The sequence below is a fragment of the Hemiscyllium ocellatum genome, chromosome 12 (assembly GCF_020745735.1).
Source record: "Hemiscyllium ocellatum isolate sHemOce1 chromosome 12, sHemOce1.pat.X.cur, whole genome shotgun sequence".
Taxonomy (NCBI): domain Eukaryota; kingdom Metazoa; phylum Chordata; class Chondrichthyes; order Orectolobiformes; family Hemiscylliidae; genus Hemiscyllium; species Hemiscyllium ocellatum.
This window is the reverse complement of record NC_083412.1, coordinates 74,104,565-74,126,127: the sequence shown is the minus strand read 5'-3', so window position 1 is coordinate 74,126,127 and position 21,563 is coordinate 74,104,565. Positions and strand designations below refer to the sequence as shown.

Sequence of the window (21,563 nt, the reverse complement as noted above, 5' to 3'; positions counted from 1 at the left end):
GGAGGACCAGTTGACACCAGTTAAATTGCTGCTGATAACGTTGAGATGGGATGGTGGGGGGCACGATTGTGGGCAAGCAACATGCAAGTCAACCATTGGATTTTATGTGCCTAACCCAACTTCAAAATCAGCATTGAAGAAACATACAATCCAGACCTATGCTCATAAAACCACAAAACAAACGGTATGTACCAATATAATGAAAGTATATTAGTACACTGAAGCAAAGTATTACAGACGTTGGACATCTGAAATAGATTGGAAAAAGCCAACTATGAAGGAATTACAAAAGAGTCCCGGAAGGTAGAGTGAACACTTTTGAAAAAAATGCCAAAATAGATCAGTAAGAAATCAATAGAGCTCACTAGTTAGATAAATACCATGTAGAATTAAAGGTTAGGATTAAGTCTAAAGAAAAAGCCATTTATAATGTCTACTAACAAGGAAGAGGGTAACTGAAAGGGAATGTAATATGTTTAAGAAAGACACTAAAAATGGTCAATTAAAGATGTGGAGAAAATATAAAATGAAAAACAGAATAAGAAATTAAAATATGCTACAAACAAATGATAATTAAGATAATGGTATACTCAAATGATAAGCTCTCAGAAAATGATTGAAATTATGCAACCACAATATGATTAAATTTTACACTCAAATTGGAAAAGAGAAGATTGGTGCTAAGACTTAAACGTAAAGACAACTATGTGGCTATAAAGCTGAGCTAGCTGAAGTGAACTGGTATACTAGGCTAGGGTATAGATCAATTCACTTGGGTTGAATCTTACGTTTTGTTTTGGTGAAGTCCTAGTAGTTTTGAGCTTTTTTAGTATTTGTATTTTGCCGCGAGGCTGAGCAAGTTTTTCTTTCCCGTATCTTACCAAACCCAGCTCACTAATTGCTTACCAAGCCCCTGTGGCATGTCTCCCATCTGTTTCCCACTCCATTTTACTGTGCATTGTTCTGAAACAGTTATTGTGAGTACGTCCGCTGAGCTGGGAAGTTGGTTCACAGACATTTTGACATCCTCAGTGCTGTGGATCCTCCTGTGAAATGCTGCTTTGGTTGGAATTTAGTTGGTTTCATTCCCGCTGTTTCCGGTTGTTCGTTGCAGTGGTCGGTATATCGGGTGTAGGTCAATGTGGTTTTTGATGGAGTCTGTAGCTGAGAACAGCCAAAGAATTTCGAGAAGCATGGTATTCATCCACAGCCTCCATTAATAAACACACTGACCGAGACTTGATATACCAAGCAACTGGAAGTAGGGGAATGAAACCAAATAAATTTGTGTGGCACAGTGCCAGAGACGCTGGTTCAGTTCCCGCCTCAGGCAACTGTCTTTGTGGAGTTTGCACATTCTCCCCGTGTCTGTGTGGGTTTCCTCTGGGTGCTCCGGTTTCCTCCCACAGTCCAAAATAAAATGTGCAGGTTAGGTGAATTGGCCGTGCTAAATTGCCCGGAGTGTTCAGTGAAGGAGTAAATGTAGGGGAATGGGTCTGGGTGGGTCGCGCTTTGGAGGGTTGGTGTGGACTTGTTGGGCCAAAGGGCCTGTTTCCACACTGTAAGGAATCTAATCTAATTTAACCACAGTAAAGCAGCACTTCACAGGAGGTTTCACAGCACTGAGGAGGCCACGTAGAAAGGGGACAAAACGTCTGCAAACCTAATTCTCAGCTCAGCAAACATACCCACAACAACTGACTAAAGTAAAGATTGGTCCTTTAGAGGATGAGAAGGGGAATTTAGTAATGGGATATGTGGAAATGGTATGAGTTATTGAATAGGTATTTTGTATCAGTCTTCACAGTGAACATCATGAATAACACGCCAGAAATTGACAAAGCGGTAAAGGTAGGTGAGGACCTAGAAACAATAATTATCATGAAAGAGGTAGTGTTGGGTAAGCTAATGGAGCTAAGGGTAGACACGTCTGCCAGTCCTGGAGGAATGCATCCCATGGTATTAAAAGAGATGGCAGGAGAAATGGCAAATGCACTTCTGGTAATTTTCCAAAACTCATTGGACTCTGGGACAGTTCCGGCAATTTGGGCAACAGCAAATGTGATGCCACTGTTTAAAATGGGAGGCAGACCAGTTAGCTTAACTTCTGTCATGGGAAAAATGCTTGAGTCTATTATCAAGGAAGAAATGGCAAGGCATCACAATAGAAATTATCCTGTTGGGTAGACAGAACATGGGTTCATGAAGGGCAGGTCAAGCTTAACTATTCTGCTAGAATTCCTGAAGAAATTATGAGCCCAGAGAATAGCAGGGACCCAATAGATGTGGTATATCTAGATTTCCAAAAAGTATTCAACAAGGTGCCGGACAAAAGGCTGCTGCATAAGTTACAGATGCAAGGTATTACAGACAATGTATTAGCATAGCTAGAGAATTGGTTAACTAACAGGAAACAAAGAGTGGGAATAAATGAGTGCTTTTCTGGTTGGCAATCAGTAACTAGTGGTGTGCGTCAGGGATAAGCGTTGGAACCACAATTATTCACAATTTACATAGATGGTTTGGAGTTGGGGACCACATCTCATATCAAAGTTTGCGGGTGACACTAACATGAATGGTAGAGCAAAGTGTGCAGCGGACTGTGAAACTTTGCCAAGGGACTTAGGTAGTTCAAATGAGTGGGCAAAGGTTTGGCAGATGGAATGCAATATTAATAAATGTGAAGTCTTCCATTTCGGTAGGAAAAACAGTAAAAAGGACCATTACTTGAATACTAAAAAGTGTCCTTGTACATGCATCACAGAAGGTTGGTCTGCAGGTACAATCAGTAATTAGGAAGGCAAATGGAATTGTGTCCTTCATTGCTAAAGGGGTTAAGTTTAAAAGCAGGGAGATTGTGTTGCAACTGTATAGGGTGCTGATGAGGCTGCATCTGGAGTACTGTATGCAGCTTTGGTCTCCTTACTTGAGAAATAATATACTGGCACGAGAAGGGATGCAGGGGAGGTTCACTAGGTTGATTCCAGAGTTGAGGGGCTTGGCTTATGAGGAGAGACTGAATAGACTGGATTATATTCCTTGGAATTTAGAAGAATGAGGGGGGATTTTATAGAAACATATAAAATTATGAAAGGAATATATAAGATAGAAAAAGAGAGGATGTTTCCACTGGTGGGTGCAACTAGAACTAGAGGGCAATGCCTAAGATTAAGGGTAAGCAGATTTAGGACTGCATTGAGGAAGGACTTGTTCATCCAAAGGATCGTGAATCTGTGGAATTCACTGCCCAATGAAGCATTTGAGGCTACCTCGTTGAATGTTTTTAAGACAAAGATAGATTTTTGAACAGTACAAGAATAAAGGGTCATGATGAGCAGGCGGGTAAATGGAGCTGAGGCTTCAACATGATCTTATTGGCTGGTGGAGTAAGCTCAAAGGGCCAGATGGTCTACTCCTGCTCCTAATTCTTATGCTATTTATGTTATGTTCTAACTACAGCTGGCATCCAAGCTACAAATCTTTACACAAACCTGGAACAACACGCCACTCAGCAGCTATCCACTGTAATAGTGGCATCCCTTGTATTTGCACTGTCTTTAAAAGCCCACTGTGCATTCAGGCAAACATTTGTCAGTCCAGAGCTATTCCACATAATTCCTGACTGAGATGTGATAGACAGAGGGAAACTAGTGACTGCTTTGTGAGAAAGAACTTAGAGGTCCTGCTGGATTGTATAGTGGAGAAGTAAGACTTTCTCTTACTCCAGAACTAGCAGTGGAGGCCTTGACACCAGACCATTAAGATTAGATTAGATTACTTACAGTGTGGAAACAGGCCCTTCGGCCCAACAAGTCCACACCGACCCGCCGAAGCGCAAACCACCCATACCCCTACATTTACCCCTTACCTAACGCTACGGGCAATTTAGTATGCCCAATTCACCTGACCCGCACATCTTTGGACTGTGGGAGGAAACCGGAGCACCCGGAGGAAACCCACGCAGACACGGGGAGAACGTGCAAACTCCACACAGTCAGTCGCCTGAGTCAGGAATTGAACCCGGGTCTCAGGCACTGTGAGGCAGCAGTGCTAACCACTGTGCCACCGTGCCGCCCCCCAAGTCTGGGATTGCCACCCTGATTAAAGCAGTCTCAGCCATCTGGAGGAATGCTCAGCACTGTAGGAAGAAGATCAATGATCTCCATTCTGACAGGGTAAGTGCCACCGTCCTCTCTCTGATACCTCACACTGTCTCTATCTCTGCTACTTGTCGTATCTCCTACTAAAGCTCATGCTGTACCACTCTCAATCATGCCTGCAATATCTTTCTTCACTCACTGTTTCCCACCACAACTCCTGACATCACTAACCATCTGTGCCTTCTGCCCTGCTTACTCATTTGGTTGGGACATCTCCCCACATGCACCAACAGTAACAGCTTTGCAACCCACTTTCATCTCCCATAACACTTGCCTGTCTCACATTCCTGGTGGTGACCAGCCCACAATGATGGCTTGCATCCTGGGATCCTAAAAGAGTGTAGGCTTGGATGTAATTTTCCTAAAATCCTTGGATCCTGGAGAAATATCGCGAAGATGTCAATGTGTCACCCCTATTCAAAAAGGAAGAGAGGCAAAATGTGGGCAATTGTGGACTGATTAATATCTATATTGTTGGAAAAATATTGGAATCAATTATTAAAGAAAGAATAGCAGCACATCTGAAAACTCATAATATAATCAAGTAGAATCAGCATGGCTTTGTAAAAATGAAACATGTCTGTCTAATTTATTCTAGTTCTTTGAGGAAAGCCTAACCATATTAAATAGAAGGGAATCAGTAGCGGTATTGTCTTGTAGAAGTCCGAATACATTCAACATGGTACCCGACAAAAGGGTAAGGCATAAGATGAGAGGCCATGGTGTGGTAGTATATTGGCATGCATAGAGAATTAACTAATGGATAGGAAACAGTGAGCGAAGATGAGGGGTTCTTTTTCGCACATGTGACCGGTAGTCAGTGAGGTTCCACAGGGATCAGTGCTGAGACCATATTTTAATGACTTAGAAGAAGAAAGCAATGTACTTTAGCCAGGCATGAACAGATTGTTTATAACTGAGTGTTTTAATATTAATGGGATTATATTTTTACTGTGTGTTTTAAAAAGTTTATTATAAGTAGATGGTTTGCTTTATTCTATTCTAATCATCATTTCTTTTGTTAAAAAACATCTGTTGTGCAACATTGCATGCTTATGTTTCATCAAGAGACCACTGTGTTGAAACCAAAATAAAATCCAATATGATCTATCCAGATAGGTTTCAGTCTAGGATCTAACTTGTCCAGTAATAACATCTGACTTACAGAATGGTAACATCACCACTGAGATACCTTCCTATCTATGCATTTGTCTGCTCAGCCTGTTTAATAGCATCTCCGCTGGATTCTTAGAGTTGACACATGAATCGAATTAACATTAGGATACTTTAGAATTCACACCCACACTATCGGTACAATACAATGGGATGATCTGTGCCAACATGTATAACTATGAAAATATGTAGAAGTCCCAACTTAGTTATTGTATATTGTATACATTGTCTACAATTCCCACTCTGTTTTAGAGAGTGGTATTGCTCTTTTATCAACTTGGGATAAACTTTATTTCTGAGCAAGAAATGCTAAAATGTTCAGTGTTTACAGGAAGTAAGAACAGAGTTTAGGGAGTGAACATTTTTTTAGTCATCTGTGCTTGACTGTACTAGGGTAAACTGAGATAGGTGATCTCACTTCAAAAGTAGTTTATTTTTGTGACGTGTTTTGAGATGAGCCGGAGGCTGTGAACTGCGGCTGTTAAATACAAGCACTTTTTCTCCTGTAACCTGAGCTCATTTGGGGCAATTCTATCTTTTAGAAATTGAGAATGCAGTGCCAGGCACACGGAGAAGAAGGAACAAAGGGACACAGCGTTGATAAGCCACAGTGAATGACTTATTGTACAAGGCAGCTGTGAAGGAACTCCAACAGTAGGACATAAACAAATGCAGATTGGCAAAACATTCTTCAGTCCACAAATCTGAAATGGAGGCAGACGAACCAGTGGCCCTGCAGGAATTAAAAGGCAGGATTACAGTTTACACTATTGCAGGGTGTCTTCATTGTTTACGGGCCAAAGCTCGCTTGAATAATCTGGGTCTCCCGTTTTTTGAAGTCAATTTAAAGGATAGTCCTGAGATACATCAGCAGATTATCAATCTCACTGGGTACCTTACTGTACCACAAATCTTCTTTAACAACATCCATGTTGGTGGAAACAATGATTTCACAAATTTGGTACGTATAATTGGTTATAAATATACAATCATATGATAATGCAGTAAGTGAGTAGGATGTTTTCGTTATGAATGTTCAAGCTTCGGTGTAACTGTCTCATTTTTATTTGATTGGTAGAAATTCAAGGACAAAAATGTTAGTGTTAGAGAAAAATTGCCAAAGTGACTTTGCTGGGTTAATGGATATTTGTAGGTACTGCGACAATTAAAAGATGTCTCAAAGTGCATGAAGTGTTGTGGTCTGTCACTGAATTAGCATGTCATAATGCAAATTGGTTGATCCTCAACTGTTACAGCCTAATTAGATTGTCAAGAATAATTTTGTTTTGTGTTGAGCATGTGTTATTTATAAGCTGCCAACACTGATGTAAAAGCAAAGCAATTTTCCAGTATTGTAGTTTGTGAATAGTGTTTAATGTATAGAAAGTTTTAATCTTTCATGTATCTCGCAACATCAGCAGATAGAACAGATATCCATTCCATTGAATCAACTGGTTCAACCGGTTCTGACAAAATAAAATGTTTGAAATCATTAAGGTTCATTTGACTCTGCCTTTCTTGGTGCAACATGTTATTGAACAGGAATGAGTAAGGCAACAAAAACTGTGCAAGTTATCAGGTCAGGCAACATTTTTGTTTCTCTCTCCACATATACTACCTGAATGTTCCCAGTAATACAGTTTGAATTGAATACGAAGAAGTAACATAACTTGTGGTTAAAGATCTTGATAACATTGTCACTATGCAGTGATTTTCACAGAAGAGCAAAGCAATATGAATTAAATAAAAATCGAAATAGCAGGTCAGTCAGAATCTGTGGAAAATTAACACTTTTAATGACCCTTCCTCAGAGCTTTGGAGGTAACCTTAATTCCAAAAATATGAAAATGAACAGTGAATGGGGGAGGTGCAGATTCAATAAAAAAACTTTGTGAATGCACTAACTTCTGATTAACTGAGATCCCTCCAACTTTTCCAGTCTATATGCACATTGAAACATGCCATGATTGTTGCCCTGCCTTTCTGACAAGATTTTATTACTTCCTCCTCCATGTTCCAATTTATTACAGTAGCATACTGATTACTACGTTAATGCTGCCATTGTCTCAATAAGGGAGGAGTGAATAGAGAAATGGAATAGGATAAAAATAAATGACTAAATAGTTGGCAGCACAAAGATAAGAAGTTTTATTTTAGAGGTACCTAATACAATACATGTTGTCTTGTGGACGAAAAATTTCCAACAATTTGGAATGTTTGAAGACAATATCTTAAGAATGGCCCTTTGTAGGAATCTTTTTGTTTGTATGATTGTCTCGATAGCTCTCTGTTGGGTTAAAAACTATGAGCAGTTCTACAAATGAACGTTGCAATGTACCTTTTTTTTCCGATTACTGCAGTACAGTAATGAGAGACTACAAATCACTCCTTTTTTCACCAGTCACCAGATGAGCTGGACAATCTGATTGACAATGTTAAGAATAATCCAGTACCTTCCGATGCACCTCCAATTCCTGAACCAGAAACAATTGTAAAAAAAGCACCAGTTGAAGGTAAGTAGAAAGGAAGATAACATATATACTAAGGATAACTATTAAGATCATAAGACATAGGCCATTCAGCCCATCCAGTCTGCTTTGCCATTCAGTCATGGCTAATAAGTTTTCAACTCCATTCTCCTGCTTTCTCCTCATAGCCTTTGATCCCTTGATAGTCAAGAACTTACTTATCTCAGTCTTAAATATCCTCAACTACCTGGCCTCCACAGCCTTCCTTGGCAACGAATTCCATAGATTCACCACTCTTTGGCTGAAGAAGTTTCTCCTTATCCCTGTTCTAAAGGGTCTCCCCTTTACTTTAAGGCTATGCCTTCAGATCTTAGTCTCTTCCACCAATGGGAACATCTTCCCAACATCTATTCTGTCCAGGCCATCCAGTATTCTGGTTGTTTCATTTAGATCCCCTCTCATCCTTCTAAACTCTATCGAGTATAAACCCTCAAACGTTCCATATATATTACATTTTTCATTCCTGTGACCATTCTCGTAAATCTCCTTTGAAAACCCTCCAGGACCAGGACATTCTTCCTGAGATATCGGGCCCAAAACTGCACACAATAATGTGGTCTGACCAGAGCCTTATAGAACCTCAGAAGTACATCCCTGCTTTTATATTCAAGTCCTCTCAAAATAAATACCATCATTGTATTTGGCTTCCTAACTACTGACCTGACCTGCAAGTTGACCTTGAGAGAATCCTGGACTAGAACTCTCAAGTCTCCTTGCACTTCAGACTTTTGAATTTTCTCCCCATTTAGAAAATAGTCTATGCCTCTATTCTTCCTCCCAAAGTGCATGACCTCACACTTTCCCTCGTTGTACTCCATCAGCCACTTCTTTGCTCACTCTCCTAACCTGACCAAATCCATCTGCAGCCCCGCCCACCTCCTCAATACTACCTGTCCCTCTACCTATCTTTGTACCGTCTGTAAACTTAGCCAGAATACCCTCAGTTCCTTCGTCTAGATCGTTAATGTATAAAATGAAAAGCCGTGGTCCCAACACTGAGCCTTGTGGAACATCTGTTGTCACTGGCTGCCATCCTGAGAAGGACCCTTTTATCCCCACTCTCTGCTTCCTGCCAGACAGCCAAGCTTCTATCCGTGCTAGCACCTTGCCTGTAACACCATGGGCCCTTATCTTACTCAGTAGCCTCCTGTGCGATATCTTATCAAAAGGCCTTCTTGAAGTCCAGGTAGATAACATCCATTGGCTCTCCTTGGTCTAACCTGTTCATTACTTCCTCAAAGAATTCTAGCAGATTTGTCAGGCATGGCTTCCAAATGTAAGGTAAGTACACCAACCAAATATGACAGGCTGCTGTGTCTAATTTTGTTTTCTATTCAGTCTATAATTAGTTGAATATTCAAAAGCTAAAAATTATTAAATGTATCTTGAACTATTCAAGAATGGATGAAGGATGTCACAATTTATAAAATGTTATATTATTGTTGAATAGCAATATTAAAATGATTCACCTTAATGGGATATGAGGTATGTGGAAAATTAGAAACAGAGTCCGAGAACTCTATAGTGTAGAAAAATGCCTTTCAGTCCATTGAGAGAAGGGGACGGAGTGGACGGGAGAAGGGAACAGTTGAGGCGATAGGGAGAGGTGTGCAGATATGTATAGAAGGAGCCCAGAGGGAGATATGAAAGTGGTAGGTAAACAAGGAGATGAAGGATAGCAGGAGAGAAGAGAGGCTGAATAAGTGGTAAAAAGAGCTAAAAATGAGAAAACGGGTTAAGCTATGCTGAATGCAACCCACATAATGTGACAATGGGCCCAGGAGTACATGGACGTGGGTGACTGTGCTAAAAGCAACTCATTTGTTAACATGACCGGGTTTGGGGGGGGAGGGGGTGTTAAAAAAAACATGAAAAATGGAATCAGGCTCAAAAGTTGAATACAATGTTGAGTCCTAGACGTTACAAGGTTCCCAAGTAGAAAATGAGATACTGCTCTTTGAGCTTGCATTAAGGCTTGTTGGAACACTGTAGTTGACCTGCAACAGAGATGTGTTGAAATGACAGACAATTGAAAGCTGTGGGTCATTTTGCAAACTGATCAAGTGACCACCCAGTCTGTGTTTTGTCTCCCCAGTGTAGAGGAGACCACATTGTCAACAGTGAATACATTAGAATAGGCTGAATGAAATACTAGATTGGCAGGGGGGTGGAATCCTGAGCAGCAGGGAGGCAAATACAAGGTTCAAAGGAGATACAGTAGTCAGAAATAGGAAGTTGAAGAGACAGGTGAGGCTGGAACATGATAGGGAGCAAGGAATGCCTGTTGGATTAAATGGCATTTATCTCAATGCAAGAGGGCTGACAGGTAAGGCTGATGAACTTGGGGCGTGGATAGATAAGTGGGACTGGGATATTATAGCCATGACAGAAACATGGCTGAGGGAGGGACAGGACTGGTAGCTTAATGTGCCAGGGTACAGTTTCTTTAGGAAGGTACAGAGGTGGTGGAAGGAGAGAATGGGGAGTTGCATTTTTGATTAAGGCATGTATCAGATGAAATAATTAAACGATCATCCAGTGAGGCTTTGTAGGTGGTGCTAAGAAATAAGCAGAAAATGGTGACATTATTGGAGTTGTACTCTAGCCCCCAGGTAGTCAATGGGAATTAGAGGAATAAATAGCAGGGAGACTGGGGAGACTTACAGGAACAATAGGGGTGTCACAGTAGGGGATTTAAATTTTACTAACATAGATTGGGACGGCCAGAGGGTTCAGAGCTTAGATGGGGTGGAATTTGTTAGGTGCTTTCAGGAAAGTTTCCTCAAGCAGCATACAGATAGTCCTACTTGGGAAGAGTCAGAACTCGACCTACTCTTAGGAAGTAGACAGGACAGGTGACGGAGGTGACAGTGGGGGAGCACTTTGGGATCAGTGACCATGTTCCTATTAATTTTAGAATTGTTATGGAGAGGGACAAAACTGGTCCACTGATTCAAATTCTAACCAGTATTTTTATGGAATTAGACAGGAGCTTGCAGGGGTTGTTTGGAGTAGTTTGTTTGCAGGCAAGGGAACCTCTGGCAACTGGGGGCCTTTAAAAGTGATATAGCTAGAGTTCATGGTCTGTAAGTTCCTGTGAGGGTGAAGGGCAAGGTTGGCAGGAATAGGGAGCCCTAGTTGATGAGATATTGAGGTTTTGACCCGAAAGATTAGATTAGATTAGGTTCCATATAGTGTGGAAACAGGCCCTTCGGCCCAACAAGTCCACATTGACCCTCCAAAGAGTAAACCACCCAGTCCCATTTCCCTCTCACTAATGCACCTAACACTATGGGCAATTTAGCATGGCCAATTCACCTGACCTACACATCTTTGGATCATGGCTCAGGTACAGGAAGCTGGGATCGAGGGAAACCCTAGAGGAATACAGAAATTTACTGAAAAAGGAAATCAGGAAGTCGAAAAGGGAGCAGGAGATAGCCTTGGCCAAGAAGATTAGGGTGAATCCAAAGAGGTACTTTAAATATATTAAAGGAAAAAGAGGAACTGGAAAAAGAATAGGGTCCCTGAAGGACCAAAGTGGATATGGATGTGTCATACCGCAGGAGGTGGGCAAGGTTCTCGATGAATATTTCTTCTTTGTGTTTACCTTGGAAAAAAACATGAAGACTTAGGAACCTGGGCAAGTTAGTAGTGATATCTTGGGGACAGTCCATATCACATTAGAGGAAGTGTTGGATGTATTAAAATGTATGAAGTTGGTTAAATCTCCTGGTCCTGACCAGATAGATCCATGAAAACTGCAAGAGGCAGAGAAGAAATTGCAGTGGCCCTGGCTAATATGTTTGCATCATCGTTAGCCATAGGTGAGATCCAGAAAGACAAGAGGGTAGCGAATGTTATGCATTATTCAAGAAAGGCTGCAAAAAAAAGCCTGGGAACTATAGACCAGTAAGCTTAACATCTGTGGTAGGTAAGTTACTTGAGAAGATTCTGAGGGATAAAATATACATCCGTTTGGAAAGACAGAGTTTGATTAGGATTGATCAGCATGGCTTTGTGAGTGGGAGATCATGCCTCACAAATTTGCTAGAGTCCTTTGGTGAAGTGACCAGGATGGTTGACAAGGGCAGGGTGATTGACATAGTCTATATGGATTTCAGTAAGGCCTTTGATAAGGTTCCATATGATAGGCTGCTCTGGAAGGTTAGATCGTATGGAATCTAGATGAAGGTGCAACTTGGATATAAAATTGGCTTAATGGTAGGGAACAGAGGGTAATAGTGAAGGATGCTTGTTGGACTGGAGGCCTGTGACTAGTGGAGTGCCTCAGGGGTCGGTGCTGGGCCCATTACTATTTGTTATCTATATCAATGATTTGGATGAGAATGTACAACGCATCATTAGATGACACTAAAAAAGGCAGCATCGTGGACAGTGAGGAAGGTCATCAGAAATTGCAACAGGACCTTGATCAGCTGGGGAAATGGGCCAACAAATGTCAAATGGAGTTTAATATAGATAAATGTGAGGTGTTCCATTTTGGTAAGTCAAATCAAGGTAGGAGTTCCATGGTGAATGATAGAGCCTTAGGGACTGTAGTGAAACAGAGGGATCTTGGAGTTCAGGTTCACAGTTCTCAGAAAGTGGAGCCACAGATAGACATGGCAGTGAAGAAAGCTTTTGGCACACTGGCCTTCATCAGTTGGGGCATTGAGTACAGAAATTGGGAAGTTATGTTGCAGTTATACAGGACGTTGGTGAGGCCGCACTTCGAGTATTGTGTTCAGTTTTGGTCACCTTGGAAAGATGTTATTAAACTGAAAAGAGCGCAGAAAAAATTTTCAAGGATGTTGCCTGAACTCAGTGGTCAGCTTGCACAAGCTAGGACAATTTTCTTTAGAGCATACGAGACTGACAGGAGACCTTATAGAGGTGTACAATATCATGAGAGACATGGATAGGATGAATGTACTTAGTCTTTTCCCAGGGCTGGGGAATTGAGGACTAGAGGGTATCAGTTTAAGGTTAGAGGGCAACGAATAATAGGGAGCCTGGGGGGCAACTTCTTTACACAGAGGGTGGTACGCATGGTGAATGAGCTGTCAGCGGAAGTGGTCAAGGCAGGTATATTAACAGCATTTAAAAGGCATTTGAATAAATGTATGAATAGGAAAAGATTAGAAAGATATGGGCCAAGTGTAGAGTAATGAGGTTAGCATGAGCAAACATTTTGGTTGGCATGGACCAGTTTGGGCCAGCGGGTCTGTCTCTGTGTTGTAGGATTCTATGACTACAGGAAAGTTGTTGCTTCACCTGGAAGGTACATCTGGGGTCTCAGATAGTGAGGAGGGAGAAGGTAAATAGCAGTTATGACACCTCCTGTAATTGCATAAAGAGTGCTGTGGGAATGTGGCAAAATGTTGGGAGTGGAGTAGGAGTATCCCCAAAATATCCTGAAGGGAATGGTCCCAAAGAATGCTGACAAGGGAGGGGAGAGGAATATTTGTCTGGTTGTAGCTTCCCATTGGAGGTGATGGAACTGGCAGCTGACAGTCCTTTGGATGCAGAGACTGGAGGGGTCATAACTAAGGACCAAAGGGACACTTTCCTTGCTGTGGGAGGGAAGGGATGAGGACAGAAGTGCAGGAGATGTGTAAAACACAGAAAGGTCTCTGGGGAATCCTTGGTTGAGAAAAAATGGTGGACTTTTCTGAGGCTGCCCTGCTGGAGGTAAGTATGGTCAGAACAGGGAGATGGAGAAATGGGATGGAGTCTTTGCAGAAAATGGGATGTGAGGATGTATAGTCGAAGTAACTGTGGGAGTTGGTGCGTTTGTCTTGGATATTGGTATCTAATCAATCCCCTGAAATGGAGACAGAGATGTTGAGAAAGGGACGAGTCAGAGATGGACCAGGTGAAGTACATTGGTACCAAAGACTTGCATAGGAATTTAGGTAGCAAGTAGGATCATAAAGTAGTAATCTCAGTGCCACATGCAAGTGAGTACAGAAGTTGGAGGATAAAGGCAGGTGAATGTGTGTCTGGAAAGATGATGCAGGAGAGAGGGCTTTAGATTCCTGGCACTGGTACTGGCTCTTGGGAAGACGGGCACCTATAGAAGATGGACAAGTTGCACCAACAGAGCTGGGACTGAAATCCTTGTGGGTGCTTCGCTAATGTTATAGGGATGCTTTAAAATTACTTTTTAGTTTTTTTTTAGGTTAGATTCCCCACAGTGTGGAAACAGGCCCTTCGGCCCCAAATCCACACCAACCCTTTGAAGAGTAACCCACCCAAACCCATTTCCCTCTGAATAATGCACCTAACACTATGGGCAATTTAGCATGGCCAATTCACCTGGCGTGCACATCTTTGGATTATGGGAGGAAACCGGAGCACCCAGAGGAAACCCACACAGACACGGGGAGAATGTGCAAACTCCACATAGACAGTCGCCCGAGGCTAGAATTGAACTTGGGTCCCTGGTGCTGTGAGGCAGCAGTGCGACTGTAAATTGGCAGGGATCTGGGAATCAAGGGAGAATAATAGAGGAATGTAGGAACAAGAGTAAGCCATTTAGCACCTTGAGTCTGTCTCAACGTTCAGTAAGGTCTTGGCTGATCAGTCGCCTAGCTCCATATGACTGTCTTTGGTCCATATCCCTTAATACCTTTGCTTAACAGAAACGTCTCTATCTCAGATTTACTAGAGCTTACCAGAGAGTATCAAGTCTTAAAGAATACTTAATACAGCTGGCGCTAGCATGGAGAATAATAAATTAATAGGTGAAGTTGGAGAAAGGGAGAAATATATCAAATCCAAATCAGAATTATTGTGCATCTATGTAATGCCCAATGTACAGTAAATAGAACTGGAAGTTATAGGTGCAGATTGCCATGTCAAAATATGATGTAGCAATAACAGAGACCTAGCACAACGAAGGGCAAGGCTGGGTATAAATATTTCTGCATATAATTTATTCAGGAAAGATAGAAAAGAAAGGAAGGGGGAAGTAATCTTGGTTAAGGAGTATATTGCTGTACTGGAGCAAGAGAGTGTCTCAGATGGTTCAGGGACAGAGTGAGGAAGGAGGAGTTGAAAGGGCTAGTGTTACCTTCTGCGATTAGATGGGAAATGGATATTGAATATATAGTTTATTCCCAGAAATGGAAACACTGAAGTCAAATAAGGTGAGGCAAGGATGGAAAATAGAAGTAAGATTGATGAACTTTCCAATTCAGGACGAGAGCAGACTGACATTGTTGTTGTTCTGGGGAATGATTGGTGGGTGGAGTGCCCAAGTCGGACTGGAACAGTGAATGTTCCAAAAAGAGGCATGCGTGGTTAGGACCCATGCATGTGTATATAGCCACACCTTTGACCTGGAGGAATTCGTTTTCCCTGTTTTCCACTGTTTTTGAGCTACACCAAACATATACATTTTGTGAGCTTTTCCACCACACTGTCTGAAATATTTGTGCTCACAGGCGTCTTCTAAGTCCTTCACCCCTTTACCCAACACAGAGCTAGTGACCTTCCACCTTTCTCAACTCCTGAGTCTTGACTCCAATACTTATGTGCCTGCTGGTTCTTATTACAGCTTCCTGAGGTCCAATAGGAAGTTATTCACTGCACTTGGCTGCCTCCCAGTTCTACTACACAGCATCTTGAGTAGTTCAACTGTCTTCTCAGTGAATTGCAACATTCCAACATTGGTCCTACCTCTCTCTGTCTTTCTTTCTGTAATTTCCTGTATTTTTTTGAACTGTTCTTTAGTCATTTCCAAACTGTCCTGACTGAGCTATTGAAAACCTTGCAGTAAGCCTGTCCCCTCCCCTATGCTGGCCAGAACTGCATGTTATTAACTGCATCTGAAACAGTCTCTTGGAATTGAATGTACATGGATGGATAAATTCTTGCAGAATGCTGGAAATGGGTTTCATCATAATTGGAGTGACCAGAAATTTACCTGATTTGATGGAATAATTATGTGGTTAGATTTTGTGGATGTTGTTCAAAGACAGAACAAGCTCAATCAAAGAGTTGTGCAGAATGGGGACTGTTCATGCCTCTTTTCAAGAAAGAAGACCTGTTTTGATTAGGGACGGTTATATACATGGTGAAGAGGAGGTGGCTAGGGCTAGAAGACAACTTTTGGTTTTGGTGTTAGGTTTTGTAAGTGAAATGGGCTTATAAATTACCTGAAACAGAAGTGTGATTGACATGGATAAGCATTCATTATTGAGCATTAATTTGCACTTGACAATTCAGCTATACCGCATTGTTGGACCACAAATCAAATTCGTAGAATCCCCACTGTATGCAAACAGGCTATTTGGCCCATCGTGTCCACACCAACCCTCTGAAGAGCATCCCGTGCCTTATCCTGTAATCTTGCATTTTCCATGGGTAATTCACCTATTCTGCATATCCCTGAACACTATACGCAATTTAGTATGGCCAATCCTCCTAACCTGCACATCTTTGCGACTGTGGGAGGAACCCAAAGGAAACCCATGGAGACATGGGGAGAATGTGCAAACTCCACACAGATAGTCGCCTGAGGCTGGAATTGAACCTGGATCCCTGGTGCTTTGAGGCAGCAGTGCTAACCACTGAGCCACCGTGCCAGCCCAAATCTGTCCCCAAATGTCTGATTATTCCAGATTGTATTTGCTGATGAGAAAACTAATCTAAAATGTGGAGGTGGCGGTGTTGGGCTAGGGTGGGCAAAGTCAGAAGTCACACGATGCCAGTTTGTGGTCCAACAGATTTATTTTAAATCCCAAGCTTTTGGAGCACTGCTGCTTCATCAGGTAATGCTTTTAAAGCAATTTTAATGCATCTATACCCAAAAATGCCAGAATATTTTACTTGCTTTACAGAATTGAAAAGCAAAAGAGATGAATATGCAGACCTGATCTTGGAATTCAAGGAAAGTGGTATTATTGGCAATCACTGGTCTTGTCTGAAAATGCATCAAAATACCTTCACTGGGAAGAAATTAGTCAACTGGCTGATGGAAGTCAAAAATCTTGGTGAGTCAGCTCGGTGAAGCTTCTTGTACACACCGTGATTTGAAAAATCATTCAAACAAACGCTTCCCGTCTCTCGGTTGCATACAGAGGTTTGCCTGTGTGCAATGATAACATTTTAAAATTCTGAGAAATTACATCAAGTTGCATGTTTAAAGAAGCTCGGGTGCCGCAATTAATTCATCAAAAGGAGAAGTTCTTTGTCCATGCTTTACGAGCACAATTTTTAAGGGGATAAAATTTTGTTCAAAACAGTAAGTTTTTTTTTAAATTAAAGTGAATAACAAAGTGTTCTTTCCAAATCTGTACTTTGTTCATTTCAACAGCATGTTGGATTTGTGCCACACAGCAGCATGACACAGCACTTTTTAGAAAACAAATCTGCCTGTAATTTTCCAATCGCCTAATGTAACCTTGCATTGTTTACAGCACCAGTTTCAGCTGGCATAAGGGAGAAACTAAGATATGAATCTGATATTTACATGGAGTTAGGGAAGGAACTGGGGGGAGGGGGGCACTTTTAACAGCGAAGATGGCTAGTAATGTTCAGACTGTGAAAATTCTTCTGTATGATGGACAGCAGGTGAAGTCTCTTACACCCTTCTGCCAATTGCGGGCATTAAGTGGCAAAATATTGGGAACTTCACTTCCTCATCTCACTACTTTTTTCCACGTGGTAGGTGTCTGTGACTGATATAACTTGATTGGGCTTCCAGGTGGGAATTTGGGGTGGAGGGAGCAGAGAAAAAGTCTCCTTCTGATCAGAGTTTCCTCCAACTCGCTCATAATCTGTGCACCCAGCGACTTCCCTGCCACCTCTTATCGTGGGCCCCACGAGGACATCTCCTGCCGATCCACTCCAACTTACCTGTCATTCTGTTCCTGTTTGAGAACTGCACCCAGTACCAGCACTAACCATGGGGCGGGAAAAGGGTGGGGACGGGATAGCAGAGACCTACCTCCCATTACATTGTTCCATAGCTCTCAGACATGGGACTTTCTCCACAGATGGGGCAGAAGACCCATCTCAAGCCAATTAACACGCCTCAGATCATTAAATAGCTGTCTGGCAGCTTCCTTCCCCAGAACAAGTTGGGATTTTCGACAGTCCTTCTGCTGGGAAAAGCAGGAATCTCCACCACCTGTAAAGTGAAAAACTATGTAAGGGTATTTGAGACAATATTGGTACTGGATACAGTGTGGATCATTTTCTTTGCATGTGAATACTGAGATGGCAGGGCGGCAGATTGAGGGCTTGTAATGGAAGGGTCAAAAGAGACAAAGTTTTGTTAACACAACATTTCATTTTGTAGTACTTGGTATATTATTTACAAGAATCCCCGAACATAGCTGTATTGGTGTTTTCACAGATCCATTGCGAATCAAGATGATCATCTTCATTTGTGCTTCTAAAAGTTAATAGCAGTAAAGAGATATCAAAAACAATTATTTTTCAATGTGCATTGTAAAGCAAAAGTAGTCAGAATTTAAATTCAGTCCGCAGTGTTATGCATCTCCTTTCTTGTTCAACTACCCAATTTTGACACTTTTTTAATTAAGAGGTGCCTCATTCAAACTTTTATACAAACACTTGGCTATTTTAAGCATGAACTGATACCTGGTGTTTTGATTGGGAACACTTTATGAATGGAGTGTCCAGTTCTGAATGACTAGAATGGAAAACTGGTAGATTTAGCACATAATTTCTTCATATCTGGGGTTCCATTTTAAAACAAATTAGTCTGAAACAGAATGTGTCTTTCACCAATTCGATTACAAAAAGGAAGCCATAAAATTCATTTTTCCGTAGCTGAACAAATAGAGGTGGGATAGAGTGGAGGAACCTTTTTATTCTGCATTTGACACCGCTGTATATATAATGGAATGCTTCATTCTGACTGAATGTGAACATTATGGAATGGTGTTCCATTTCCTATCACTCCCATTTCCAAATGTAGAATGCTCTACATAATGTAGAACAGAAGAATTAGCAGCAGGAGTAGGCCGATTGGCTCCTCAAGCCTACTCTGCCATTCAGTAGGATCATGGTCAGTATGATTGTTGCCTTAACTACAATTTGTTTCCTGTTTCCTATATCAATCTGTGAATAATTTAGGGGAGGCAGTGGCCTAGTGATATTACCACTGGACTGTTTATCCAGAGACCAAGCTAATAAATATTTTGGAGACAGGACTTGTATCCTACATCTCTATGACTCTAATAAAAATCTGGAATTAAGAGAGTCATGGTGACCATCCATCCAAATCCATGACCATAAAACCCACCTGGTTCACTAATGTCCTTTAGCGAAGAAAACCGCCACCATTACCTGGTCTGGTCGACATGTGATTCCAGATCCACAACCATGTGATTGACTCTTAACTATCCTCTGGGCAATTAGGGATGGACAATAAATGCTGACCTATCAAGTGATGCCCTCATCCCGTGAATGATTTTTTAAAAAAACTTAGGATAATGGTGTCAATGCTGAGCTATTAATTATAGAATGTCTTTTGTTATGCAAGTGACATATTCGCTGGGTTCTCAAGGAATTCTTCAGTTACAGATTTCCAGGTAGGAAAAGGGGAAAGAAGATGATCCTAGAGGAAAGATAAAATGGCTAAAGGAACATGAAAAGTTGGGTAGGCCAAATGGTCACTTGAACCTGCTTCAAAATTCAATAAGATCATTGTTCATATTCTACCTCAACACCTAATCTCTGTATTGCTGAATTCCCTTTCATGGAAGTTTTAGTTCAAAGATTTTATTTCAAGAACAAATTAGCAAAGGGAATTTCTTTTCTTCCCATTGCATGAGGGGAAGGGTGAAGGACTGGGCAGTAAACCAGCCGTCAATATCTGTACAGGAAAAATTTAGAACCTTACTGCACTGGTGCCTTACACAGAGGAATGGTAGGGAAAACTGATGTGTAAAAGCAAAAATACTAATTTAACATTTGAATCTATTATGTGTTTGGATTATTGAGCATTTACCAATGAATACTTTGTATCTTTTGCTGATGGATCTTTATTTAACATAGAAAATGCTGCAGCAATTGACATAGCGAAAGATTTGATGGTCAAAAAGTTTTTAAGCCCTTTGACTGCAAAAGAATTTGAAGACAGCGACACTCTATACAGATTAATGGAGCACGATTTTACTGCATCACTAAACACTGGAGCTACAGCAGAGTATGATGCAGTTTCTGGTAGGTAATGCCTTGTGCCTGTTTCACTGATGTCTACTGCAAGGTTGTTTAGCAAGAGTTTCACAATTGTGATGGATAACATTTAAAATATATTGGTTACTGTTAATAAATTTGGCTATCTCTCTCCACGCTCAAATGGTTTTAATATCAAAACAATACTAATTGTGATTTCCATCTACGAAGCCTTATTGTCAACCACTGCAATCGTACATTCAATATTTTTGCTTAAACATTACTTTACCATCCCTAACCAATATTCTAACTTTAAGAATGATGTCAGATTGGGCGAAGGAATATTCAAGACTGAGAAGCAAATTACAGAGGACATTAAATTTGCAGAATGGATAAATAATTGGCAAGTGAAGTTTAGCACAGATAAACATGAGAGAGTACCACCTGCTGGGAAGATTAAAGATATCACTTATTACTTGGAAGTTGTGGATGTAGGTTGGTAGAGGAATACAAAAATCTCAAAGTATAGATATAACAATCATTACAAATTACCTCACAGGTTAAACAAGGCAAACCATCAGATCACGAAATATTGCAGCATTTGTAGGCCAATTGGCTCATCAAGTCTGCTCCAGCATTCAGAAACCTCACTTTCATGACTTTCTCCCCCTTGATTCCCTTACTGATTAAAAATTTGACTATCTTAGCTTTGAATATGCTTAACAACCCAGCTTCGACAACCAGCTACAGTAAAGAATCTTACAGGTTCACTATATTCTGAGAAAATAAATTCCTGTTCATCTGTGTCTTTAATGGGTGACACCTTCCTCTGAGATTATGGCTTGTAGTTCTAGTCTCTCATACACTGGGGAAAAGAACTCTTAGATCTAACCTGTGTCACTCCTTAAGAACCTTATATATTTCAATAAGTTTGCTTATTCTTCAAATATCCAAATGAGTACAGGCTTAACTTCTGAACCTTTTCTCATCAGAAAATACCTCCACCACTAAGATCAACCTAGTGAACCTTCCTTAGACTGCTTACAATGCTCATATACTTTTCCTTAGATAATAGGCCCAAAACTGAACAGTGTATTCCAGATGTGGTCTGACTGGTGCTTTGTGTAATTTTCACAAGACTTCCCTATTTTTATATTCTACTCCCTTTAAATTAAGGCCAACACTCTATTTGCTATCCTGACTACCTGCTGAACTTGGATGAAAGCATTTTTTGTGTTTACACCCGAGGTCCCTAAATCCCTGTCTGCTGCAGCTTTCTGCAGTGTTTCTCCATTTAGATAATAGTCAGCTCCTCTATTCTTCCTTCCAAAGTGCATGTCATCATGTTTTAACATTATATTTCATCTGCCGAGTTTTTGCCCACTCACATAACCTCCCAGAATGTATCAACTCTCACTTTCAGGATTAAACTGCATCGCCCACTGTTCTGTTCATCTGACTAGCCCATCTATAATCATTTTGTATTCTAAAGCTTTCCTCCTTGCTGTTTGCTGCACCACTATTTATCGTGTCACTTGCAAAC

The 21,563-nt window shown here is 41.1% G+C and overlaps 1 protein-coding gene across 2 annotated transcripts in view; it reads left to right on the top strand.

The window, feature by feature from the left end:
* Nucleotides 1–21,563, top strand: part of zgc:152951 (uncharacterized protein LOC569013 homolog) — a 74,684-nt gene that overhangs the window by 23,007 nt on the left and 30,114 nt on the right. For both annotated transcript variants that reach the window (XM_060833712.1, XM_060833713.1), the window contains exons 3-6: nucleotides 5,876–6,294; nucleotides 7,735–7,846; nucleotides 16,711–16,863; nucleotides 19,901–20,068. In XM_060833712.1, the coding sequence (XP_060689695.1) occupies nucleotides 6,043–6,294; nucleotides 7,735–7,846; nucleotides 16,711–16,863; nucleotides 19,901–20,068 (685 nt within the window). In that variant the 5' untranslated portion in view covers nucleotides 5,876–6,042. The remainder of the gene's footprint in view (nucleotides 1–5,875; nucleotides 6,295–7,734; nucleotides 7,847–16,710; nucleotides 16,864–19,900; nucleotides 20,069–21,563) is intronic.